At 44.8% G+C, this 22936-nt stretch overlaps 1 protein-coding gene across 1 annotated transcript in view; it reads right to left on the bottom strand.

The window, feature by feature from the left end:
- FAM241A (family with sequence similarity 241 member A) overlaps positions 1-15890 on the bottom strand; it is a 63153-nt gene extending 47263 nt beyond the window's left edge. The window contains exon 1 of the mRNA XM_029596184.1: positions 15404-15890. Within this exon, the coding sequence (XP_029452044.1) occupies positions 15404-15535 (132 nt within the window). The 5' untranslated portion in view covers positions 15536-15890. The remainder of the gene's footprint in view (positions 1-15403) is intronic.
- Positions 15891-22936: the final 7046 nt, after the last annotated feature.

The raw sequence follows: 22936 nt of genomic DNA, 5'->3' as shown, positions 1-22936 counted from the left end.
TCCTTGCTCCAAACTCCTTGAGTCACCTAATTACGACAGTGAGTATCCCATCCCACAATATTCACATCTAAATTTATTATCATTCATGCGGGAGATTCCAAATTCATTCCCTTTAACAGATTTGAGGGCGTTTCCCTTCAAACCAGGATATCCCATATTTAAGGCAGCAGAAGCAGCCAAATTTCATAGTTCTGAGACCTGGGCAACCAGCAAGACAGCAAAGAAAACTGCAAAAGCTGCATGTGAACCCTGGCCCATGGGACCAGGTCCAAGGTGGCTGCCATAAATCCAAGGAACTGGATATAGTCCTATACTTTGGGCACCCTTCCAGACAGAAATACTTGCACCTACAATACCAGTTTGTCAACCTTTTTCTAAGTTAAAAAGACATTACATTTTGGCATTGAACCGGGCTCCTAAAAATTCCAAGGACTGGGAGGGATTCAATGTACTGAGTAATTACCATCCATCCTAACCATTCCAGGGCATGCCAGCTGATTCTCCTGGAATGATTGGCCCTGATGAACCAATTGTCCAGAGAGGGATGCATCATAATCCTTGGGTGAGGGTTTTTTTTTTTTTTTAGAGCTTCCCCAAACAGAGAAAGAAGGGGTGGGGGGGGGGGGGGGGGGAGAAAGGAGGAGAGAGAGATGTCCTGTTGGCCCTATTCTTGTTTTTTCTTAGTTTAAGAGCTACAAATTTCCTGCAGGATCCAGGAACCATTCGCTGGGGGCTCCACAGACCCCCTTAGGGGTAAGGGATAGCCACCCATGGCTCAACCAGGAAAGGTGCTGGGAGAAATGTTCCCACTGGGAAAATCAACCCCTAGTTGTCCCAGATGCAACAAGGACTCAACCAGACGGGGACACATCCAGGTTCTGGGAGCTATCACCCTTAGGTATTTGCAATTGCCGGAGGCAGAGACTACTAGGAATGGACTAGGAAACCTCTGTGGAAAGTGAAATACCTTCTGCACCTAAATGTGTTTCGCCCTGACTTTGGATTTTGAAAGATAATTAAATCTAAAAAATCAAAATTCAAAAATTATAGCTGTAACACAAAAATATTAAAACAAAATATAACTGCTTAAGCAAACTTTGGGGTAAAATTAAAACATGCTACAAGGAAGTTTAATTTCCTCTTATTACTATATTATTAACTCATCATGAGGAGGCAAATTTTACAAGTATCCTTACTCTCAGCTTTTTTTGTGAATGAAAATGTGCACTTAACTGTGATGAGCAGTTTCCATTTACTGGGGTTTTGCTACATACTAATGCACGTTATCACCAAATTACCTAAGAAAAAAGGTAATGATTTGAAATTGGCAGGTGGATGAATAACTCACAGAAGTTACAGACAGAAAAAGAGGGGAAGTGTGAATGAATGGCTGGGATGTTATTATGGCTACTATTCAATATTATGCCATTTCTTGCAAAGTAGATTTTACCTAGTCATGTTACCCATGATGGGCCTTAAATTCTGAAAAGTTGAATTTGCTATGTTGTTTGCTCTCTGCTCCTATCAATTTAAAATCAGTTTAAAATAAACAGTTTTAAAGTCATGCAAAAAGGTAAAATTGTTCTTACTTTACAATTTTCTTTCCTTGATTCCCTCTAGACCAGTTCAATACAGGTGGGAGATACAAAAGCTATGTTTAGGCTGGGTGGGAGGAAGACAGGACTGCCTTGGAGGACCCCCAAATCCAGGATCAGACTCTTCCCTCATTTGTACATCCAGCCTGTAATGTTTGGCAAATGAATGCAGGGATGATGAAATGGCAGCCCTGCAGATTTTGCCTGAGTAGACAGACTGTGCTTCTGCCCAGGTTTCTGACTGCACCCTTGTATAATGAGCATGGAGTACCCCTGGTGCTTGTCTTCCATTAAATAGGTAGGCTGAGGTGTTTGCTTGTTTAATCCACCTCACTAACATGGCCTTTGTCATGTTGCTCTGTTTTGTGGACCCTTGAACACAATGAACAGCCTATCAGATTTTCTAAATGGGTTTGTCACTTTCAAGTAACTTAATACAACGTGCCACAGGTCCAGAAGGTGTAATCTTTCATCTTTTCTTTTTATTCCTTTCTTTCAAAGGTTGGTAATGATACTGTTTGAGGTGAAAGGGGGACACTACCTTTGACAGAAATGAGGGTACTGGCCAAAAGGTGCTTGAATGTTGAGAACGCAGCAAGTATGGTTCCCTGCAAGAAAGGGTCTGTATTTCTGAAATGCTCTGACAGAGCAGATCACTATCAGAAAGGTAGTTTTAAGGTCAGGCCCTTCACCAACGTTTGCCTCAGAGACTAGAAAGGTGCCCTTACTAGACTTCTTAAGACCAGATGAAGGTCCCACTGAGGAACTAAAAGTGTGAAGGGTGGACATATCATCTTTACCACCTATAGGAAGCGCACCACATCCAGATGCACGGCTATCTGGGTACTTCTAATTCAGCCCCTGTAGTAGAAAATGGTTGCTCCTTGCACGCTAATCCTTTGTCCAAGCCCCTCTGCAGGAAGTATAGGATTTGTGAAATATCTGACTTCCCTAGTAAAGTCCTACAATGCCGATGGTAAGCTTCAAATAGCCTCCAGACTTGTATATAGGCCATTGAGGTTTGAGATTCTTTGAGCTTTTAGCATGGTCGTCACCACTGCCTGGGAAATAAACCCTACCGTGCCCTCTCAAGGGCCAGGCCATAAAAGAGAATGGAGCTGGGCCTTCCGTTAATACTGGGCCTTGCTGCAGCAATGTCTGTGCTCTGGAGAGCTATAATGGGGTCCCCACTAGGAGCCTGATTAGACCCACATGATGCCACTAGTATCACCTTTGAGGGACAATCCTCTATTCTTTTAATCACCTTGCCTAGCAGAGGCCATGGTACAAATATATACAACAATCTATCCTTTGGCCAAGCATGGATTAGGAGTCTATCCTCCTAGATGCTGCTTCCTTGCGACAATTACAGAACCTGTGTACCTTGGCATTGATAGGCATTACCATTAAATACACTGCTAGTAATCCCCATTGTTCCAGTATCATGCAGAAGTCTTCCTGGCTGAGTTCTCATTCCCTTGGGTCCAGCCTGTTCTGAGAAAATCCTGCAATGTGGGATTCTGATAGCTGGGATAGATTTCTCTTTGCCCATCTGATAATCCTTTGTATCTCTTCTGCAAGCCCTCTGGCTATGAGTGCACCCCTTGTTTGTTCACATATCACTATGGCACTGTCTTAATAGATTTCTGACTGCCCTTCCCTTCAATCTTGGTAGGAATGCCTGCAATGTCATCTCTAATCTGTTTCCTCTTCCATCCAGCTCTCTTGGTCCACCTGGCCCTGACAATGAGCTCCCCATTCACTCAGGCAGGCATCTGTTGTCAGCACCAGCCAGTCAGGTGGTTCTAGGTCTACCCCTTTTGAGAGGATGAAGAGATCTGGTCACCAGCCCAGGCTCTCCTGCATCGCCAATGGCAGCCAAATACAGCACTTGTAGTCCTGAAAGGCTGGTGCCTGAGGGGTTAGCAGAGTCTGTTGACATGGATGCATATGCAATCTAGCCCAAGGAATCACGTCTATGGTTGCCATAAACAGATCTAGTATCTGTAGATAGTCCCAAGCACTGGGATATCTTATGGTGCAAAAATTATTTTCTTATATTTTATTGCATCCTGTCCCAAATTTGTTGGAGGGGCAGATAATAAATATTTTAAATGAATTAATACTTGTTCCAAGAGCTTGGTGACTCTCTTGGGTTTGAGCGTCACCTGTCCTGGCCCTGTATCTAGTATGGCGTCTAAGAACTCCAGTGACTGTGAAGGCTCCAAATTGCTCTTCACATAGTGCACTGCCTAATCCAATCCTTCTAGAAGCAGTACTATCCTGGCTGAGGCCTGCCGATTCTCCTGGGTGTTTTTTTGCTCAGATGAGTCAGCTATCTAAGTAAGAATGTACCAGTATTCCCTGCTTGCGCAGAGCAGCTGCCTTGATCACCATGACCTTGGTAAAGATCCTGTGGGCAGCTGCAAGCCCGAAAGATAGGGCCTTGAATTGATAATGTTGGCCTAGAATGCAAAAATGCACATGCTTTTGAAATGCAGTCCTATAGGGATATGGAGATGGGCTTCTGTCGGGTCTAATGACAGATATTCTCCCTTGCTTACTGCTGCCATCACCAAGCAGAGTGTCATCATTCTGAAATGGGGTATCCTTGAACATTTGTTGACCCTTTTAAAATCTAACACAGGACGAAAAGTCCCATCTTTCTTCAGAACTACAAAATAAATTGAATGTGCCCCATCTTTCTTTGGGGGGTGGGGAGGGATAGGGGACTGGGACTATGGCTTCTAAATCAAGCAATTTCTGCAGGGTTGCTTCTACCACACTTCTTGACTTGCAATGTGCAAAGATACTTAGTATCAGGTAGGCACTTTCAGGGGCATATCCCCTTGAAATTATGTCCAAGACCTATTGGTCTGTGGTAATTTGGGTCTGCTCTACATAATACCTTGATAGGCATCCACCTATTCACATTATTGTCAGAAGGACTTGCTGGATATTATTGGGGTGGGGGGGGGGAAACCACTCCCTACGGTTGCAGGAGGATCCCCCCCCCTCTGTCTTTTGGCTCCTCAAAAAGACTGAGACCTTCCACAGTTTGAATGCACTGCCAAGAGCCCCAAACTTCTTCCTCTATGCTGATACTTAAAATGTTTGCTGCACACCCCTCGCATGTTCAATCAGCCTCTATCTTCAAGAAGTTTTGGGGGCTTAGATTCCCTCAAATCTTTTACCAATTTCTCAAAGTCCTCTCCAAATAGCAGCTCCTCCTGAAGGAAAATTTGTAGAGGCATATCTTAGATGCCGAATCTGCAGCCCAGCTGCAAAACCAGAGAAGCCTCATGGCTGCGACCCCAGAACTCACTGATCTTGAGAATAGCTTAATCAGATCATACATTGTATCCACCACAAAAGGCCATGGATGACTCCAGGCATGTTGTGTCTTGGCTCTCGGATAAATACTGAAAACTGCTCATTCTACATAACCTCCACTGATGGAAGCTTGAACAGATAAGGTCCCTAAAGAGAAAGCTTCTTCAAGATCACTTCTATCTTTCTATCCGGGGGGTCCTTTAAAGGATGTCCCCTTTCCACTGGGCTAGTAGTTCTGTGGGCTACTGATGATACCAGGGCAACCAGCCTTAGCATCTATAACAACTTATTTTTATCTTCCACAGGAAGGGGTATAGCTTCCCTATCACCTTGCCTCCTCTGAGCTCCCCCTGTGGGGATTCCCATTCAGCCAATACCATTGACCTTAGGGCCTCATGTAAGGGAAAGGAACTTGATGATCTCATCATCTCCAGTAGTATGGGGTCACCTTCTGTTGGGTCCTCCAGGCTATCTGCATGTTAGCAGTGAGGACTACCAGTTCCGCTTTGTAGAACAGTCTCACTATGCAGGGGCTCTCTTCCTTCAGTAAGCAGTGCCCCTCCTCCTGAGAGCTCGGGGGTGCACTAGGCTCCAAGGCATTTCCTGACCAGTCTCCCCCCTTAAACTCTGACATAGATGAGAACCCCTTAGGAGAGAGGGCTTCTCACAGGTGCTATGGTGCCTTGCTTTTACCCTCCAGTCCCTGATTAGGCGACTTCAATCCCACAACAAATCCAGGCTTTTACACGGCACAGAAAGCCTGGTGCAGTATATACTCTAGAGAGAAGTCTGAAGGGTGAACTCCCCTGGTCTCTAATCAGAGCCTTGTCCTGCTTGCAGTTTCTTCCTCGAGCTGCTCTTCTATCTGGGGTACTGCCGGGGCTGACTGCCCCAGGGGCAGTAGCTCTGCACCATGGAAGGTGAAGCAGCCGTTGGCCTTGCCACCACCTACAGCTCCTCTCCTGTACTGCAGGGGGTCCTCATCGGGCCTAGATACAGAGGATAATCCAGGCCCTCCCATTGCACACTGGGCAGAAGGATCTGACAGTGCTAGGGACTTTCTTTACCCTACATGATCAAATTTGGCGGCCTTAGAGCATTGTACTAGCTCTCTATTTTTTATTTATTTATTTACAGTCAATCTGCTGGTGTGCCATGGCTCCGCAGCCCTGTATTTTCTAATATGGCACCACAACGTCAGTGCCGAATCTCCCCTTGCCTTCCCGCCAAGCCATTCAGTTACTCACCATCTCCAGGGACTCTAGCAAACGTGGAGGTGACACTGCACACAGCTCTCCTGCCAGGCATTGCCATGCACTGCTTGGCTGCCCCTTTTTTTTTTTTTTTTTACAACTTTGTGTGTTCCACATTGAGCTTGGGAGAGCAGAGGCCAAGGCAAAGAAAAGTACTGGAGGAAAGGGAGAGAAGAGAGAACCAAGCATGAGAGACCTCAAGTTCCCCAAAAAAATCGTTAGAAGGGCTAGGTCCTCTCAGAACCTCTACTGTCAAGGAGTAGGGGAGGTCCTGAGTACCTCGAGAGCAGACACCCACACCTAGGTGCCTCAACCAGGGGCCACCTGGGAGGCAGCTCCAAGGGAAAAAACAGTCCCGAAGAACTGCTGCCCCTGGAGCTCAATGTTCTCCCAGGACAGGGAGGAAGTCCATCTACACTTGTCCACAGCTTGTTGGAGATAGAGAGTACTGGCAAAGGCCCAATGACAACTCTGCTTTATGACCAGGAGGAGGTCATCGGGGGCTTGTCCTCTGTCTCCAACAACTGTGGAGCCGGGAGAATTACAAGTATAATGGACAGGTCTAGCAAGTGAAAAGGAATTTTAGTTTCACTATTATTGTACTGTTATAGTACTTTATTTCAAATATTTCTGACAGACTGAAAAAAATAGATTGTCTAGGGGCTGGCACTACCAAAGCAAGAGACCTTGGAATTAACTCAATTTTTTGCTTCTCTGATTTGCTAAGGCTGAGCTCACTACTTGAGGTAACAATTACAACCCCTTTGGAGATATCTGAGCCAAGTGTTGCTTTTGTTTTGCAGCACTGGCTGCAGCTCAACACAGAACTGCATCTCAGGAAATCAAAATAAGCTGAAGAGTGGAAAGAAAAGAAAATAGTGTGGTCACAATAGAAGGTACACACTTCTATTTCCAAAAGTCTGAAAACATAAAAAAATGAAAAACAACAAAAAAGCAAAAGCTTGGTAAAAAGAAGCAGCAAAAGGGAAAGGACAGGCTAGCTGCTGGTTTTGAGAGACCCAGCTTTGTTTAGAAATATAAGTATAGATATAAGTATTTCTTAATATCTCAGGTACAAAAGTCACAAGTTTTAGCATGAATTACGACTTTGGACCTTGTTTACTGAAAATATTTTCCCATTCTCTGTCTATGGAAAACAGTTTCGTTAATCAGACGCTTTTTATTCATATGTTTTATCCATGAAAAGCATGCTATTTTTTATAAATAGGACATGTTTGATCATTTAAAAACCACTGCTTCTTAGTCTAAGCTATAAGCACAATATAGCAAGTTTGCTTACAATAAACAGGATTCTCTGTAGACAGCAGGATGAATTAACTCATCCAACAGTATCGAACAGACCCTTCTCTCTTAGCTCATAGAATTTTTGCTCTACTTAGCATGGGAGTTCCCACGTGGGCTCCATCTCTTGAACCCCTCAGTTGATTGTAGAGCTGAGCTTTACCTCAGTAATTGATTCTCCAGGGAGGAGAGCAAATAATAAGCACAATTAATTTATCCAGCTGACTATAGAAAACCCTGTTTATAGTAAGCAAACTTGCTTTCTCTGTTGAAAAGGGCTGAATTAGCCATGACAAGTAGGCAACATGATGGCTTGATTTATATGAAAAACTGACACCACTTTTGGTAAAAACTTGGGGTGAGTGCAAAGTGGAAAAACTGCATGTATGGTGAGTAGTGCACCAATGCTCACTGACTTTTCTAGCCAACATAATGGCAACCAGGAATAATAATTTCCACATGAGGAACTTCAATGAAGCTGACTCCAGTGGTTCAGGAGGCTTCATGAGATGCACCAAACCACAATTGAGGCACTGGTGGTTTGGCTACCGAAGGCCTTGTATGCCATAAATCTTTCATGAACTTTGATACTAAAGGATGATTTGAAAACCAACTTAAATATTTAAAAGAAGAGAACATACTACTGGGCATTTGAGTGAGTCTTTAAAACAAGATATGGGGAATATGATGGAACAACAAATGCCGATGAAAGAAAATCAGGCCCTGTCAAACAGGATTGAAAATTTGGAGAATCAAATCCAGGGAAGGAACTTATGTTTATTAACTTTCCTAGAGTTCCTTATACCTTGGCAAAGGATATGTGGAAGAGATATTTGACAGAAGCATTAAAACTGCCTGAACAAGCGATACCTCCTAGTACAAGATTTACCATTTACCACCTTTTAAGAAAAAATCTGAAGAGGGCCAGAATATGCAGGTTCTGTCACATGCAGATTCTGGTAATTTGAATATCTCAGAGGTCCTTGAGACCTCTGAAAGTGAATTAGCTCAAACAACTTTAATTGTTTCTTTTTTACTTGAATCAGATAGGGCTGGATTCTTAAACTTTTTTTTAGACATTCGGGCTGACAGAGTGCACTGTTAACCCGCCATTGGACGCGTGTTTTCCCTTACCCCTTATTCAGTAAGGGGCCGAAAACGTGCATCCAATCCCCCGAACCTAATAGCGCCCGCAACATGCAAATGCATGTTGATGGCCCTATTAGGTATTCCCGTGCGATTCAGAAAACAAAATGTGCAGCCAAGCCGCACATTTTGCTTTCTTCGGGCACTGGGAAAGTGCACAGAAAAAGCAGTAAAAACTGCTTTTCTGTGCACCCTCCGACTTAATATCATGGAGATATTAAGTCGTAGGTCCCGAACCTTTCCAAAAGTAAAAAAAATTTGAAGTCGGCCCGCGGCTGTCGGGTCGAAAACCGGACGCTCAATTTTGCCGGCATCCGGTTTCTGAGCCCGTGGCTGTCAGCGGGCTCGAGAACAGACGCAGCAAAATTGAGCGTCGGCTGTCAAACCCGCTGACAGCCGCTGCTCTGGTCCAAAAGGAGGCGCTAGTGTCCCTAGCACCTCCTTTTACTTGGTTTTACCGCTGGGCCTAATTAGCATACTGAATCGCGCGCAGAGGAGAGTGGCCTGTGCGCGCGCCGGGAGAGCGGGCATTTGTCCGCTCTCCCGTGGACGTTACTGAATCGGCCCGATTGTTTGGAATCTTTTCTCCATCTAAAAGTTCAAGTGTTTCCAGACTTAGCAAGGCAAACACAGAAAAGGAGGAAGCAGTTCCTCTTAATGAGGCCCAGAGTATTGCAGCTGGGTGCCTTTTTCATTTTGAAGTATCCATGCAAATGTCTTAAAATATTATGATGTTTCTTATATATTTTCTTTCACCCATCTCAATTGTTTAAATTTCTTATTGATAAATTGCCTACTGTGGAAGAGATTGTGTCTTTGAGTGCTAGCTGACCTCATATTAGCTGGATGTACTCCTTCATATAGGATTAATACTCCTCTCATGCTAGTTTTACCTGCATGATTTTGTATATTTCTATACGGAAACATGTCTGGATCCCAAATATTTGAGGACTTGGATCATATATTTGGCATAGATATTATTTCTCATTTTACTTGAAGATTTGACTTCAGGTTATTCCTTGTTATATTGCTATGATGCCATTGTTTTCTCCTCATGTTTTTGCTTGAATGTCTTTATAAAATGCAATAAATAGAAAAAAACAAAAAAACTTCAATAAGTAATTTACTTAATTTCAACAATTACTTTCCTTTCAGAAGTAATTTTTTCCTCTAAGAATTTATTGCAGAATTTTGAAATTTACTTTTTGGCTCTGTCCATAAAACCAGTGCAGTACATTTAGGGCAGGAGCAGTCAAATCTGGTCCTCAAGAGCCACAAACAGGGTTGGTTTTTAGAATAACCTCAATAAATATGCATGAGAGAGATTTGCATGCACTGCCTCCATTGTATGCAAATCTCTCACATGCAAATTCATTGTGGATATATTGAAAACCAAATCTGTTTATAGCCCTTGAGGACAACAGTTGGCCACCTCAGGAGTAGGGTACTAAATTGCTGGATATCCTGCACAAGGGATGGACTATTACTGGACAGTCTGGGGTGGATTTTCAAAAAAGTGTTTATTGGCTAACTTCTGAAGTTAGCCAGTTAAACCTCTTCTTTAAAAAAATATTTACCCTACTGACCAGCTAAATTTTACCCAAATTCTGTTTATCACCATTCGTTTATTTCTGCCTGAATTTTCCATAATAGAATTACTGTAGGCACATTGCCTCCTCATGATCCCACCTTTATTACATTCTCCCTTCCATTCTCTCTATTCCGTCTTATTTATTTGTTTCCTACTCCCTTTTTTGCTCTTTCTTTCTAAAATGTTTACCAATATGGCTATGTGTTCCCAGATATGTGTGTGTGTGTGTGTGTGTGTGGGGGGGGGGGGGGGGGGGGAGATAGGATTGGGACATGTTTATAAAGATAAAACTGGTCAATCATGGTTATGTACTGCAATACTTTGATATGCACAGCTAATATTAAGGAGCATTTACAGTTATGTTTTGTATTCAATGTTTCATATCTGTCTTTTTACTGTTTCGATTGACAATAAAACTCTTTATATACAAATTTTATCCAAATTCTCAGGATGACCACATTTAGCCAGTCATAGCCAATTAGCTCTGATTTTCAACACTACTTATTAAGTTTAGGCAGGCAACCCCCAGCCAAATAACTGTTTTAAATCTAGCTGGTCAAATTTTGGCCAGCTAGATTTAGGAAATTTTCAACAGAAAACTTAGCAGGTTAGGCTCTTCTGAAAATTCGTCCATTATCTGTTCAACAGCTCTTTGAAAATTGTCCCTTTTTGTGAATGAGGTATCCTTCAATAAGAGCAGTTTCACTGAGAAGCTAGGTGACATCCCAGGGAGAAAAGCAGGACTGTTGAGAAGGATGTGTATCTTGTTTATTGCTGATGGTTTATTCAATTAAGCGATAGTGCCTTTGGCAAGGGAGCAAGCATTCTCATGAGATGATTGTGCTGATAGCTGCCCTGAGTCAAAGGCAAGGGCATGTTATGTTACAGTAAAGACAATTATCTGATAAAATATATGCCAGCAGCATTGCAAGGCATGCAAAAAATCCGGGGTACAAACCCATAAGCCCTCCAGCTTCCTCCTCTACCCTTGAGATTTTGATAATGGGAGTGAAGTGCAGGGTTTATACAGTATGGGGCAGAACCCCAATTGAAATCAAGTGTCAAATTATATACACACCTTGCATCTACATAGCAACTCCCCCATCAATGGGTGCAGAACAGAACTAGGACATTTCCCCTTACCATACTAAAATTTTCAGATGTTAGTGTCATCTTAGTAACTGAAACACAGACTCCCTCCACTACCAAAAACCTTGTGAAGTAATACAAGTCTGCAAAAAACAAACAAAAAAACAAAAAAAAAAACCCCACCACCTCACATGCAGAACCTATAAAGCAAACACACAAATTACCAGATTCCATCAGCATCCTGCCTATGAAAAGAGAGCAATATAAATATTACACCAGATCCTAGAACAGTAATATACCTCATACTGAAAAAACAGAACAGGCCAAACTGCAGAATACTTCACCTGTGACACACAGACAGATCCTCAAATACAAACTAAGGGCCTCATTTTCTAAAGTATCGCAGGCCTGTGATACTTTAGGTAATGAGGGGTGGGGGTGGGGGGGGGGTTGACCCGGGGGGGCGGTCCTGCGCTAGCCGGCAGTGATCGCACGGCCACGGTGCGATCACTGCCGGTTTCGCACCCAATAGCGCCACCATAGAAGGTGTAGCTATTGGGCACGAACTCGGACGCGAAAAGGCCCTTACCTTTTCGTCGTCCGCATCTTCGCGGAGTCGGCCCCAGTGACGCCCCAACTCCTCCTCTTCCGGGGCCGACTCCGCCCCCATCCTGGTATCGCATGCGATAAGGGACTTTTCGCGTGTGAAACGACCCTTATCGCGTGCGAGCCACTTGGAAAATGAGGCCCTAAGTGACCACAAATTAAACATGTAGACAAAAATTGAAATGGCAAGTCAAAAAAGACTGACTTTGCATGCAGTGCAACACAGAGAAACTGCAATGCATTTCCTCCTGTACTGAGAAAAAACAAATAAATCAGAGATACATATCCCAAAAGTTAACATTCAGTCACTAAACTGAAAAAAAATCCCACTTATCTACCTCTGTTCTACGGATAATTTTATTTTCTTATAATAATGGTCCCCATATATTTTCCTCTTTCCTTTGTCTGCCTTCTCAACTCCTTTTCCTCTATTTGTGTTTCTTCTTTCTCTTTCAATTTCTCCCTGACATATGTCTGACAGTTTTGCCATCTCTTCTCTGCCTCTATCCTCTCACACATATTTCACTCCTTTTCCCTCTCTGTCATTCTCCACTCCTCAATCTCCCTCTTTTCACCTCTCACCTACTTACCAGCTTTTCATCTCCTACTCACAATCCTTTCCCAGTCCATCTTCATGCTCACATCCCTTCCTTTCCCAACATCCTATTTTCCTTTCACCCTCTCCCTATCCCCCATTTCCATCCTCTGTACTCAACCCCTCCATCTACCTTCCTCTACTTCTCATCCTTTCCCAAGCAGTTCCTTCCTTGTCATGTATCTCCTCCCATACCTCCAGTTTCTTTCTTCTCTTATCCTACCCAGTACTCTCCTCCCCAGCCCAATTTTCATCCTCTCACCCTCTTCACAAACCCATCCCTTTCCACTGCCTCTCAACCATTTCCCAGCTTTAGGTCCTTCACACCATATGTCAAGCTTTCCCCACATCTTACATCCACTTATCAGTCTCACGTTTCCAACACATCTAACATGCTCACATTCATTCTTCACCATATAATACCTGCCAAGTCCCCAATCTCCCTGCTCACCCCCAAGTCCCTGCTCTCTCCCAATCTCAAAGTCCCCAGTCTCCCATACAATTCCAACCCAGTCTCCAAGAGCCCACTCTGCCTACAGACAAATCCCCACCATTCTCCCTCTCCTCCCCACCTCCAACCTGGGAGTCCCTGCTTCCCTTCCTCCCCCAATATGGGAGTTCTCATTCTACCCTTCCTCAATCCTCATCCACCAAATTTAGGAAGTCCCTCCCATCTTCCTCCTCCATCTGAGTCTCCACTCTCCCCCTCCACTCAATCTGGAAATCTCCACTTCCTTATCCTCCCACCCCCTAATCTGGGTAATGTCATAGTCCCCGATCACTCCTCATCCCTCTCCACCCAATCTGGGAATCCTCACTCTCCCAAACTTGAGAGACTCAGTTCTCTTCTCCTTGCCCACAGAAACTGGGGTCTGTGCACCTGTACACCAAGCCCTTTTCTTACGACTATTTTTTTTTTATCTGCCTCCCTCCCTCTTCTGTGTCCCGTGCTTGTGACCTGATTACACCTGCTTTCCACATATCAGCATCTCTCATCTTCAATCATGCAGGCACAGTTTACAACAAACTATTTGAACCACGAAGCTCTATAGCTAGGGAACCCCAAATGGTTCAAATAGTTTGTCATTGAACTGTGCAGGCTACAGGTGTGCAGGCAAAGAGAGGTGCCAGTACAGCAGAAACAATTGGATTACAAGTGCAGAACGGGTATGGAGGAGGGAGGAGATGGGGATTAAAAAAAAAAGTCAGCTCCAAGCAAAGGTTAAAGCTCAGGCAGTGGGAGGGACTTGCGGCACTAATGAAGAGACTCAGGGCATAGGCCCTTTGTGGCCATAGCTATCATTACCCCTGATGCATGCTAACAAGAATACTACTGCCATTGAAAAATATAGTTTTAATAAAAACATTTTAGATTTTTTAAATTACAATATCAAAGGCAAAATTCAGTGGACTTCTACGGTCAGTTAACAGCCAAGGATGCAGGTATTAATATATCATCTAGATCATCTTCTGATCTACATTATTTTTTTTTACCATCTCCCTCGGGGGGGCGATCTAAAAGAAATACCTTGAGCTCCACCAAAACTGACAGGACATGGTCATGACTGTGACCAATGAGGCCAGTGTTGGACACCACTATTTAAAAAAAAAAAAAAAAGTGTATGAAATACACTGTACACTCACTATAGGCCGGATATAAAAACCCTGCCGTGTGTAAATCCTGGAGTTTATGCTTGTGACCGGGGCTTACATGCGCTGGGCCTATTTTCAAATGGGCCCGGCCACGCACATAAACCCCAGGACATGCGTAAGTGCTGGGCCTTAAAAGAGGGTGGTCCAGTGGGCGGACTGGGACAGCGCCATTCTTCGCTGTCCCGGCTGCTGGCAAGTGTAAGTTACTTCAGGTCAGGCCCTGAAGTAACTTGCAAAATAGGTAAAAAAAATTTAAAAAGGGTTTTAGAGCGTGGGGAGGAGAGGGGAAGGGAGGTTAGGGTAGGGACGTTCCCTCCCAGTCCGCTCCTTAACTGGAGCGGACTGGGAGGGAACTGGGGAAGGCCCCGATCTTGTCACCGTGCGATTTTGCATTATTCGACCTCTCCCCTTGCGTGCATTGCCCAGGATTTTATAACATGCGCACGCATGTTAGAAAATCGTGCACACATGGACGCGCACGTGTATTTTTTTTAAATCTTGCCCTAAATACACAATAGCTAGATACTTGTGCATTTCTGAAGCGAGCAGATGTATGTATGTGTAACCATCTCAGGATATCTGTGTGCATGTAAATGTATGAAGCACAGGTCTATTTCAAGTCTTGTTACAGGGTGTGGCAGCCTTGCCCCCTTTTGAATGTCACAACTTTTCCCTGGTGCCTCCAGTGGAGGCTCCGAAGACTAAAAAAAACAAACCTAGGCTCCTTTCAGCGCCACTAGACCTGGCTTAAATCGAGGTGGCTCAATAATGAAAAATTAAAACTAAAATGCAAATACTGCTGCTATTTGCCGTTTTCCTCTCCAGTGGCTGCAACTAAAAGAGGGGGGAAAAATGGATGGATTGGGGAGGGGGGAAGGTGGGAGCCGTGATCCTGACAAGGGAGACTTTGTGGTTACTACTGCTTGCCCAAGGAGCAACCCTCAAGACGTGCGGTCAGACGGGTAGGTGTGTCTCACTTTACCTAGGTGCTAGTTCTATGGGTGCTTAAACACCCCCAAATATTGATTAAATTCCTTGTCCGGGTCCAGGAACGGGGGGGTAATCTGTGTTGAGCTTAGCACCCCACCAAATCGTTTGCAAGAGTTGGCGCCTATAGTATGAAGTGCTGGATGGGGGGGGGGGGGGGGGAGCGGGTAGGTGTGCTAGGAGGGAAAAGGGGTCTTCCCTTTCTCAGGCGGCAGTGCTGGTGAAGTACGGCCGACGCGAGTTTCTCACTGACCTGCTGCCTCTCCGCTACTCCCTCGAAGTCCCTGCCCGGTTCCAGCCGGCGCCGCTGTTGCAGCTCTTCTTCCCCGCTCCTGCGCTCCCATTCCCTTTGGTATCTCAGCAGCTCTTCCGTGGAGGAGCACATCGCGGGGGGGGGGGGCTCTCCGTGTCAGGGGGGAATCCCACGCTGTCAGTCGCCACCGGAAAACTAACCGGCAGCTGCCGCGCCTTGCTCTCCCTCCTTCCCTCCACAGCACCCGCCTGCGGCCGCGAGCCCTCCGACTCCCGTTACCCAGCGGCTACAGGATGTGAGCCCGCCCCGCGCGCGCACCCACAGCTCCCTTGCACCGGCAGTCCCCGGCTCTAGGTTGCCTGCGCGCGCGCGCTCGTGCCCGCCGGACAAGGGTCCCTGTGACGTCACGTGCGCCTCTGCGAGAGGTCAGCTGCCTGCGCTCGCGGCGTCGCGGCGGTTGGCAGAAAGAAACCGAAAGCGCTGCCGTGCAGCGTGGGCCGGCGGGAGGGCGCGTGCGAGGGTCGGGAAGCGGCCCGGACGCCTCGGTGGCTTCAAGCAAGACAGATGGGATTGGTTTAAACAGGAAGTCTGCTTAGAGAAGCTAGGATGTGAAGCCGAGCTGTTTCGTGCCCAAAGGGACACTTCGGGTTCCTGTGGTTGTTTTTCAGAAACGCTGCGATTTGACTTCACTCAGCTGAACTGGTGTTACTGCTGGACAGCATTAAGAACAGGGCTGGTATAAGTTTCCTGCTTCTACTTCAAATGTTTTCTCCCAGTCTCCCCCCTTTCCACCGCTTTTGATGCTTTTTACTGTGGCTGCGCTTGCCCTCCCAGGTTCTCCCCCACAGCTAACACATAAAATCTACACTGGACGCTTGTGTCTGAGCGCCAGTGCTGTCAGGTGTGTATCAACTAAACTTGTAGACCAGATTCATGTCAAAACTAGCTAAAAATCACTTCAAATACAAAACTAGCCACATTTTTTAAATTGAAAACAAATACACCGATTCACATTTGGCAATTAACGATATGTATAATACAGTGGCGTAGCCAGAAATGAATTTTTGGCTGGGCCCAAGGTTAACATGGGTGGGCACTAAACAAAGTCTGCATTATGGAACATATAACAACCCTATCTATGAAAAGGCAACACTACAAATATTAAATCAGGTCCTAAACACTAATACACCTCCTATTAGGAAAACAGAACAAGCCAGGCTGCTATAGAGCCCCACAGAGAAATAACTGTAAAACTATATTAATGAATATTTCAAAACAGCTGATGAACAGAATAACATCCAACAAAACTCATAAAAATTATTAAACATTGCCCAAATATCAATAAAATATTTCAAAACAGCAGACACATCACATAATACTCAATAATTAAAATGGCAGTCAATCAAGAAAAATAAACTTAAAATGCCACTTTTACTTACCCTCTCTAGCAACTTTCCTACTCCTTTCCCTTGAAAGCACATATCAGGAGCAGCAGCGGCTGCTGAAGCTCTGTCCTCATGGTCCTCTTTTTAGGCCCACAAGTCACACACACAGGGCCGGTGCAAGAGTATTTGGCACCCTAGGCGAACCTTCAGTAATGCAACCCCTCCCCTGGATTACCTATTGGCAGCAGCTCCGGCACAGTGCCCCCTCCTCTGGTATTGGATTTGTCGCAGGACCTCTTGTGCCGGTGGGAGTTTGCAACCTCCCAAAATTGTGGCGCCCTAGGTCACCGCCTAGTTTGCCTAATGGAAGCACTGGCCCTGCGCGCACGCACGCACACACACACACACACACCAATTAAACCCTACGATCAGTCTCTGTCTCTCACACACACCCCAGTCACCTCCCTGCCCAGACTCTGTCTCTCACACACACCCGTCACCTCCCTGCCCAAACCCTGTCTCTCACACACACCCCAGTCACCTCCCTGCCCAGACTCTGTCTCTCACACACATCCCAGTCACCTCCCTGCCCAGACTGTCTCTCACACACACCCGTCACCTCCCTGCCCAAACCCTGTCTCTCACACACACCCCAGTCACCTCCCTGCCCAGACTCTGTCTCTCACACACACATCCCAGTCACCTCCCTGCCCAAACCCTGTCTCTCACACACACCCCAGTCACCTCCCTGCCCAGACTCTGTCTCTCACACACACACCCGTCACCTCCCTGCCCAAACCCTGTCTCTCACACACACCCGTCACCCGTCACCTCCCTGCCCAGACTCTGTCTCTTACACACACCCGTCACCTCCCTGCCCAGACTCTGTCTCTCACACACACCCGTCACCTCCCTGCCCAAACCTGTCTCTCACACACACCCCAGTCACCTCCCTGCCCAGACCCTGTCTCTCACACACACCCCAGTCACCTCCCTGCCCAGACTCTGTCTCTCACACACACCCCAGTCACCTCCCTGCCCAAACCCTGTCTCTCACACACACCCGTCACCTCCCTGCCCAGTCTTTGTCTCTCACACACTCCCCAGTCACCTCCCTGCCCAGTCTTTGTCTCTCACACACTCCCCAGTCACCTCCCTGCCCAGTCTTTGTCTCTCACACACAGTTTGCTTAGAGCCCCAATGCTGTGTTTCCCTTTTAATTTCGCAGTGGCAGATTTCCTACTGCTGCCACTGCCTTCTCAGCCGCACTGAAGCAGCAAACATTTATTTTAGAAAAATATGCCACAGCACTCAAGCCTTTCTTCTGACTGTCAGGATATCCCTAGGCTCCCGCGGCCCATCTGCCTGCTTTTACGGCCGCTGGGAGCTCCAATTGCCCCATCTGAAATCAGCAAGGCTGAGTGCCACTTTTACTTTAAATGCGGTTCTGCCGCGCACACTGGGGGAAGGAGGAGACTCCACGGAGCGACCGGCCTCTGCATGTTCCTGGCGCGGCTCTAGCCTCGTTTCTTTGGGGCTCTCCGCATTTCCGCACTTGCAGCCCATGGCTTGAACACTGCCACTCCTCCCAGCCCGATGCCCCCCTTCTTCCTGCCCCACCGGCCAATCAGAGGCTTTCTTCTCCCACTGGCAGGGAGGAGGCTTCCGATTGGCCCGCGGGGGCAAGAAGAACTGAGGAGGCTTCCAGTTGGCCCACGGGGGCAGGAAGAAGGGAGGAGGTTTCCCATTGGCCCGCGGGGGCAGGAAGAAGGGAGGTTTCCCATTGGCCCGGGGGCAGGAAGAAGGGAGGAGGTTTCCCATTGGCCCGCGGGGGCAGGAAGAAGGTAAAGGGAAGTATTACTGAGGCTGTGGGACACCGGGAGCTGCAACACATCAGCTGGTTTTATTAATTTTTTTTCTCCCTTGGGTGCCTGCTGATGCTGCCTGCTTTATATTGGCTGCAGTGTCTTGCAAACAAATTTGGGTGGGCCTGAATGGAAAGTGGGTGGGCCACTGCCCACCCAGGCCCACCCGTAGCTATGCCACTGGTATAATAGCCTCTGCTTTCTCTGTTTAAGAAACAATAGCAGATCAAAGAGAAACTTAAGTCTAAACCAGAAAAATAGTTTAAAAAAATGGTGGGAAGCTGCCTGAAAGTCCATATGTATCTGAAACTAAGGACAAATGGATGTGTGAGGAGTTCAAGTCACCATTCAGTTAGAGCAGAACAGGTAGATGTTGTGACCTCTAGGGTGGTTGCCAAGGTAGGAGGTAGAGTTGGTGTTTTTTTAACTCCTTGATCCTTTGGGCTGCTTCAGAAGAGTTCAGCACACTTTCTGGATAAACAGGCAGGTCTCAGTCTCTTCAACTATTGTGATGGAGATTCTGATTGTGAGTTGCCACAGTAGAAGACCGTGTTTGCATTTTTTTCAATCAGTGATCCATTGGCCAGAGAGAGGATTTGTAATAATAAGGTGCACAGCTGAAGGCAGAGTTTGTTTCTGTTGTTAAGTCCTTGATTTATTGGATTGCTTTAGAAGTGATGATGTGTCAGAAACAGAAGAAAAGAGAGGGAGAAATCAGCAATTCAGCTACCTTCAAGCCAGTATCCTAGGGTTGCAGGATTCTTGTCTCCTGATGCTTTCATTTCAAATGGACAGAAAAATCTGGGAATAACTAGTATACAATCAATATGAGAAAATTAACTAGTCATATTTAGAATCTTTGCTGTAAGAAATCAATGCAATAACTTTATGTTAAATTCTAACTATTAAAATCTATTTTACCTTTATTTATTGTCATAATTATTTAAAAAATTTGTTATGAAAAATTTTTTTTGATAGAGAGAAGACCTCAGTATTGGCAAGAGATCCGAATTCTCAGAAACTTCTTATGAGCCAATTGTTGCAGTCACTGGTCTTTTACTCTCTTTTTGTTTTTAATAAAATTGCTTGAAGTCACTTTCTGTTAATCACAAATTATGGTACTGCTGTGTTTCCAATAAAAGTTCTTATGATACCTTTGCTGATCTTTTCTTTCACACAGCTATAGATTATATATATCTTCAACTGATGTGTATCTTTCATATAGTGGTATCTTCAATTTTTACAAGCTTTGACCATAATTGTACATTTTCACCACAGCAAATCATCTATATTGAATTTTACTTCAGCCCTTCTTAAGATCTGAAAGGGAAACCTTCACACTGTTCCGAATAACTTTTCATTTGACAGAACATATGTCCTATATGTCCTGTAACAGGTACTTCATTCCCAACAAGATCCCGACAAGTTTTAATGGCAAGGCACTTATCTTTTTGCTTGTCATGTGTTTGTTTTTCTTGACCGCATAACCGTGCTTTCGCCAAGAATTGCTTGTTAACCGCTGCCAACGTGGCCGACGTTTCGCTACAATGCTGCTTCAGGGCGGACTAGTTTTTGTTGATATCCTTCTTGTTCGATTGTCTGGCTTAATCTGTAAAAAACCCACGGCTTTTGGAAGAAAAGGAGTGTTTGAAAATTTTTTAGAATTATGGTAAACTACCATAGAGAGCTATAATTTTTATTCTGTACTTTATAGTGTTTGGCCTGAAAATCAGCAATTTTTAATAAATTCATGGATTTGACTCCTGATAAAAAGGCATAAATTAATCTGAAGGATGAAATCAATTCACAATTCAAGCAATGGACTCGGACTGCAAGAACAGAAATATGAAATATGTAACTGTACCTTTTGACTTCTACTGAAAGAGTTAGCAAGTGGGCAGAAGAGTTCAAGCCCAGCCCCTAAACACTGAATCCTGGTTACATGAGCACCACAACAGTAAGTGAGACTGATAGAATTTGCATTTTTTTTTCACACCATCATCTGTTGACCAAAGGAAGATGCAACAATAGGGTTCACAGTAGAAAGCAGAGTTTGCATATCTTGTTAACTCCTTGATCAACTGGACAAAAAAGGAAGTGCAATAGAATGCATGGCAGAAAGCAGAGTTTGCATCTTTTCAGTCCTTGATCCACTGACCAAAAAAAGGAAGTGTAATAGAGTACATGACAGAAGGCAGACAATCAGGGCGATGCAATATCGGTGGACGGAAAATGGGCACTCATGATTGAGCGCCTGTTCTCCTAATACGTGCCAATCAACCTCTCCGGGCGCCTGATGCAATATGCAAATGGGGTGCCGCGGTAAAAAGGAGACTATAGGGGAAATTATGCACCCTAGCACCTCCTTGGCAGCAGGTGCCGAGGAGAAGTGGCTGTCAGCAGGTAAGGAAAAGGGATGCTCATTAATTGAGCATCCCTTTTCCTAACCTGACCACTGCCACAGTTTGAAATTTTTTTTTAACCTAACTCCTTTTTTCACTTCCTTCGACTTAATATTGCCATGATATTAAGTCGGAGGAACTACAGAAAAGCAGTATTTTCTGCTTTTCTGTTAACTTTAGGGGCTCCTCAAAACTTTATGCCTGTTCCAGGGCACGCGTTAATTTCTGAGGGTAAAAATGTGTGCGTCAGGTGCATTTTTTTCTTTGCAGTGGGAGGTAATAGTTAATAGCCTCATTAACATGAATTTACATGTGATGAGCACTATTAGCTTTGTGGAGGGTTGGACACGTGTTTTGGATGTGCCTAATCCCCTTGTTGCATAAGGGGTTGTGGACGTGCGTCCAACCATGGATTAATCAGTGCGCTTAGCTGAGCGCACTGTATTGCATCGGCTTGTTTGTGTCTTTTTAAAATTCTTGATGCACTGGGAAAAGAAAGGAGGTACAATAGAATGCATGGTAGGAAGTAGAGTTTGTGTCTTTTTCATGTTTGATCCATTGGCCAAAGAAAGGAGATATAATAAAAGGGTGCATGGCCGAACGCAGACTTTGCATCATTTGTTAACTCCTTGATCCTTTGGCAACTCTGGGAATGTTGATGCCTCAGAAACAGAAGAGATAAGCAGGTGGGTGTCAGTCTCCAAACTCATCAGCTATTTGTTTTGGAGATTCTGTTTGTGACTGGTACAGTAGAAGGCAGAATTTGCATCTTATTCAATCCTTGATCCATTGACCAAAGAAAGGAAGTGCAATAAATTGCACAACAGAAGGCAGAATTTATATATCTTTTGTTAACTCTTTGATCTATTGGGCTGCTATAAGAGTGAAAATGCCTCAGAAACAGATGTGAACAATGAACTTTCTGTATTAGCAGGTCTGTCTCAGTCTCCTAACCTCTTCAGCTATTTTGTTGGAGATTCTGTTTGTGAGTGGCACAGTAGAAGACATGGTTTGCATCTTTTTGAATTCTTGATCCATTGACCAGAGGGGGTGCAATTGGATGCATGGTGGATGGAAGAGTTTGTCTTTATTTCCTATAGAAATCTTCATTTGAGTCTGCATCCTAGCTAGCGGATGAATCATATGTAACCCCTGGGTGGGATGGATCCTTTAACTAGCACCCAGGGGTGCATAGAAATAGACGGACCCGTTTTCCACAACCACTCCATTGTCTCTATGAAACTCTTTTCCTCCTACCGAATAGTTTTACTCTCTGTGGTCCAGGCTTCTAGATGCGGGGATGAACAATAATTCTCGTAACCTGCTTCTTTGCATTTCAAGCCCCATTTTCCCATCCTCGGTACACAACACTAAGCTTTACACTGTCTCTGCATCCAAATAATACACAGGAGAAGAAGGGTGGTTTCCATCTTCTTTACTGATAGTTGATTAGATGCTATTTACAATTAAACTTTCTTTGTAGTTCAAGTAAATAAATAATAAAATAGCAAGATATAGTAAACTTGTGACTCCAAGTCTTCATCAAAATCTCTATGCTCAACTGCAAGCTCTTAGATTTATACTGAATTCCTTTAATCTCCAATTTCTTTCTCTAATACCCTAGTAGATTGAATGTAGTCTAATCCTTCTTTAACTCCTAATTTAATTCTTAAATCTTCCCACTGAAGGTGGTTAGAATGTGTATAGTCCCAATATTTAATCAGAATTTAGTCCCAGATTTAATCTCTTCCAAGAAATCCTTTAGACATACTTTAACGCCTTATACAGCACGAGGAGGGTATTTTACTCCCTTTCTTGATTTCTTTTAACTCCTTAGGCAGTGCCTGGCGGGCACATTTCACTCCCTTATGTAAAACTTCC

The sequence above is a fragment of the Rhinatrema bivittatum genome, chromosome 1 (assembly GCF_901001135.1).
Source record: "Rhinatrema bivittatum chromosome 1, aRhiBiv1.1, whole genome shotgun sequence".
NCBI lineage: Eukaryota > Metazoa > Chordata > Amphibia > Gymnophiona > Rhinatrematidae > Rhinatrema > Rhinatrema bivittatum.
This window is presented reverse-complemented; position numbering and strand designations above follow the sequence as displayed.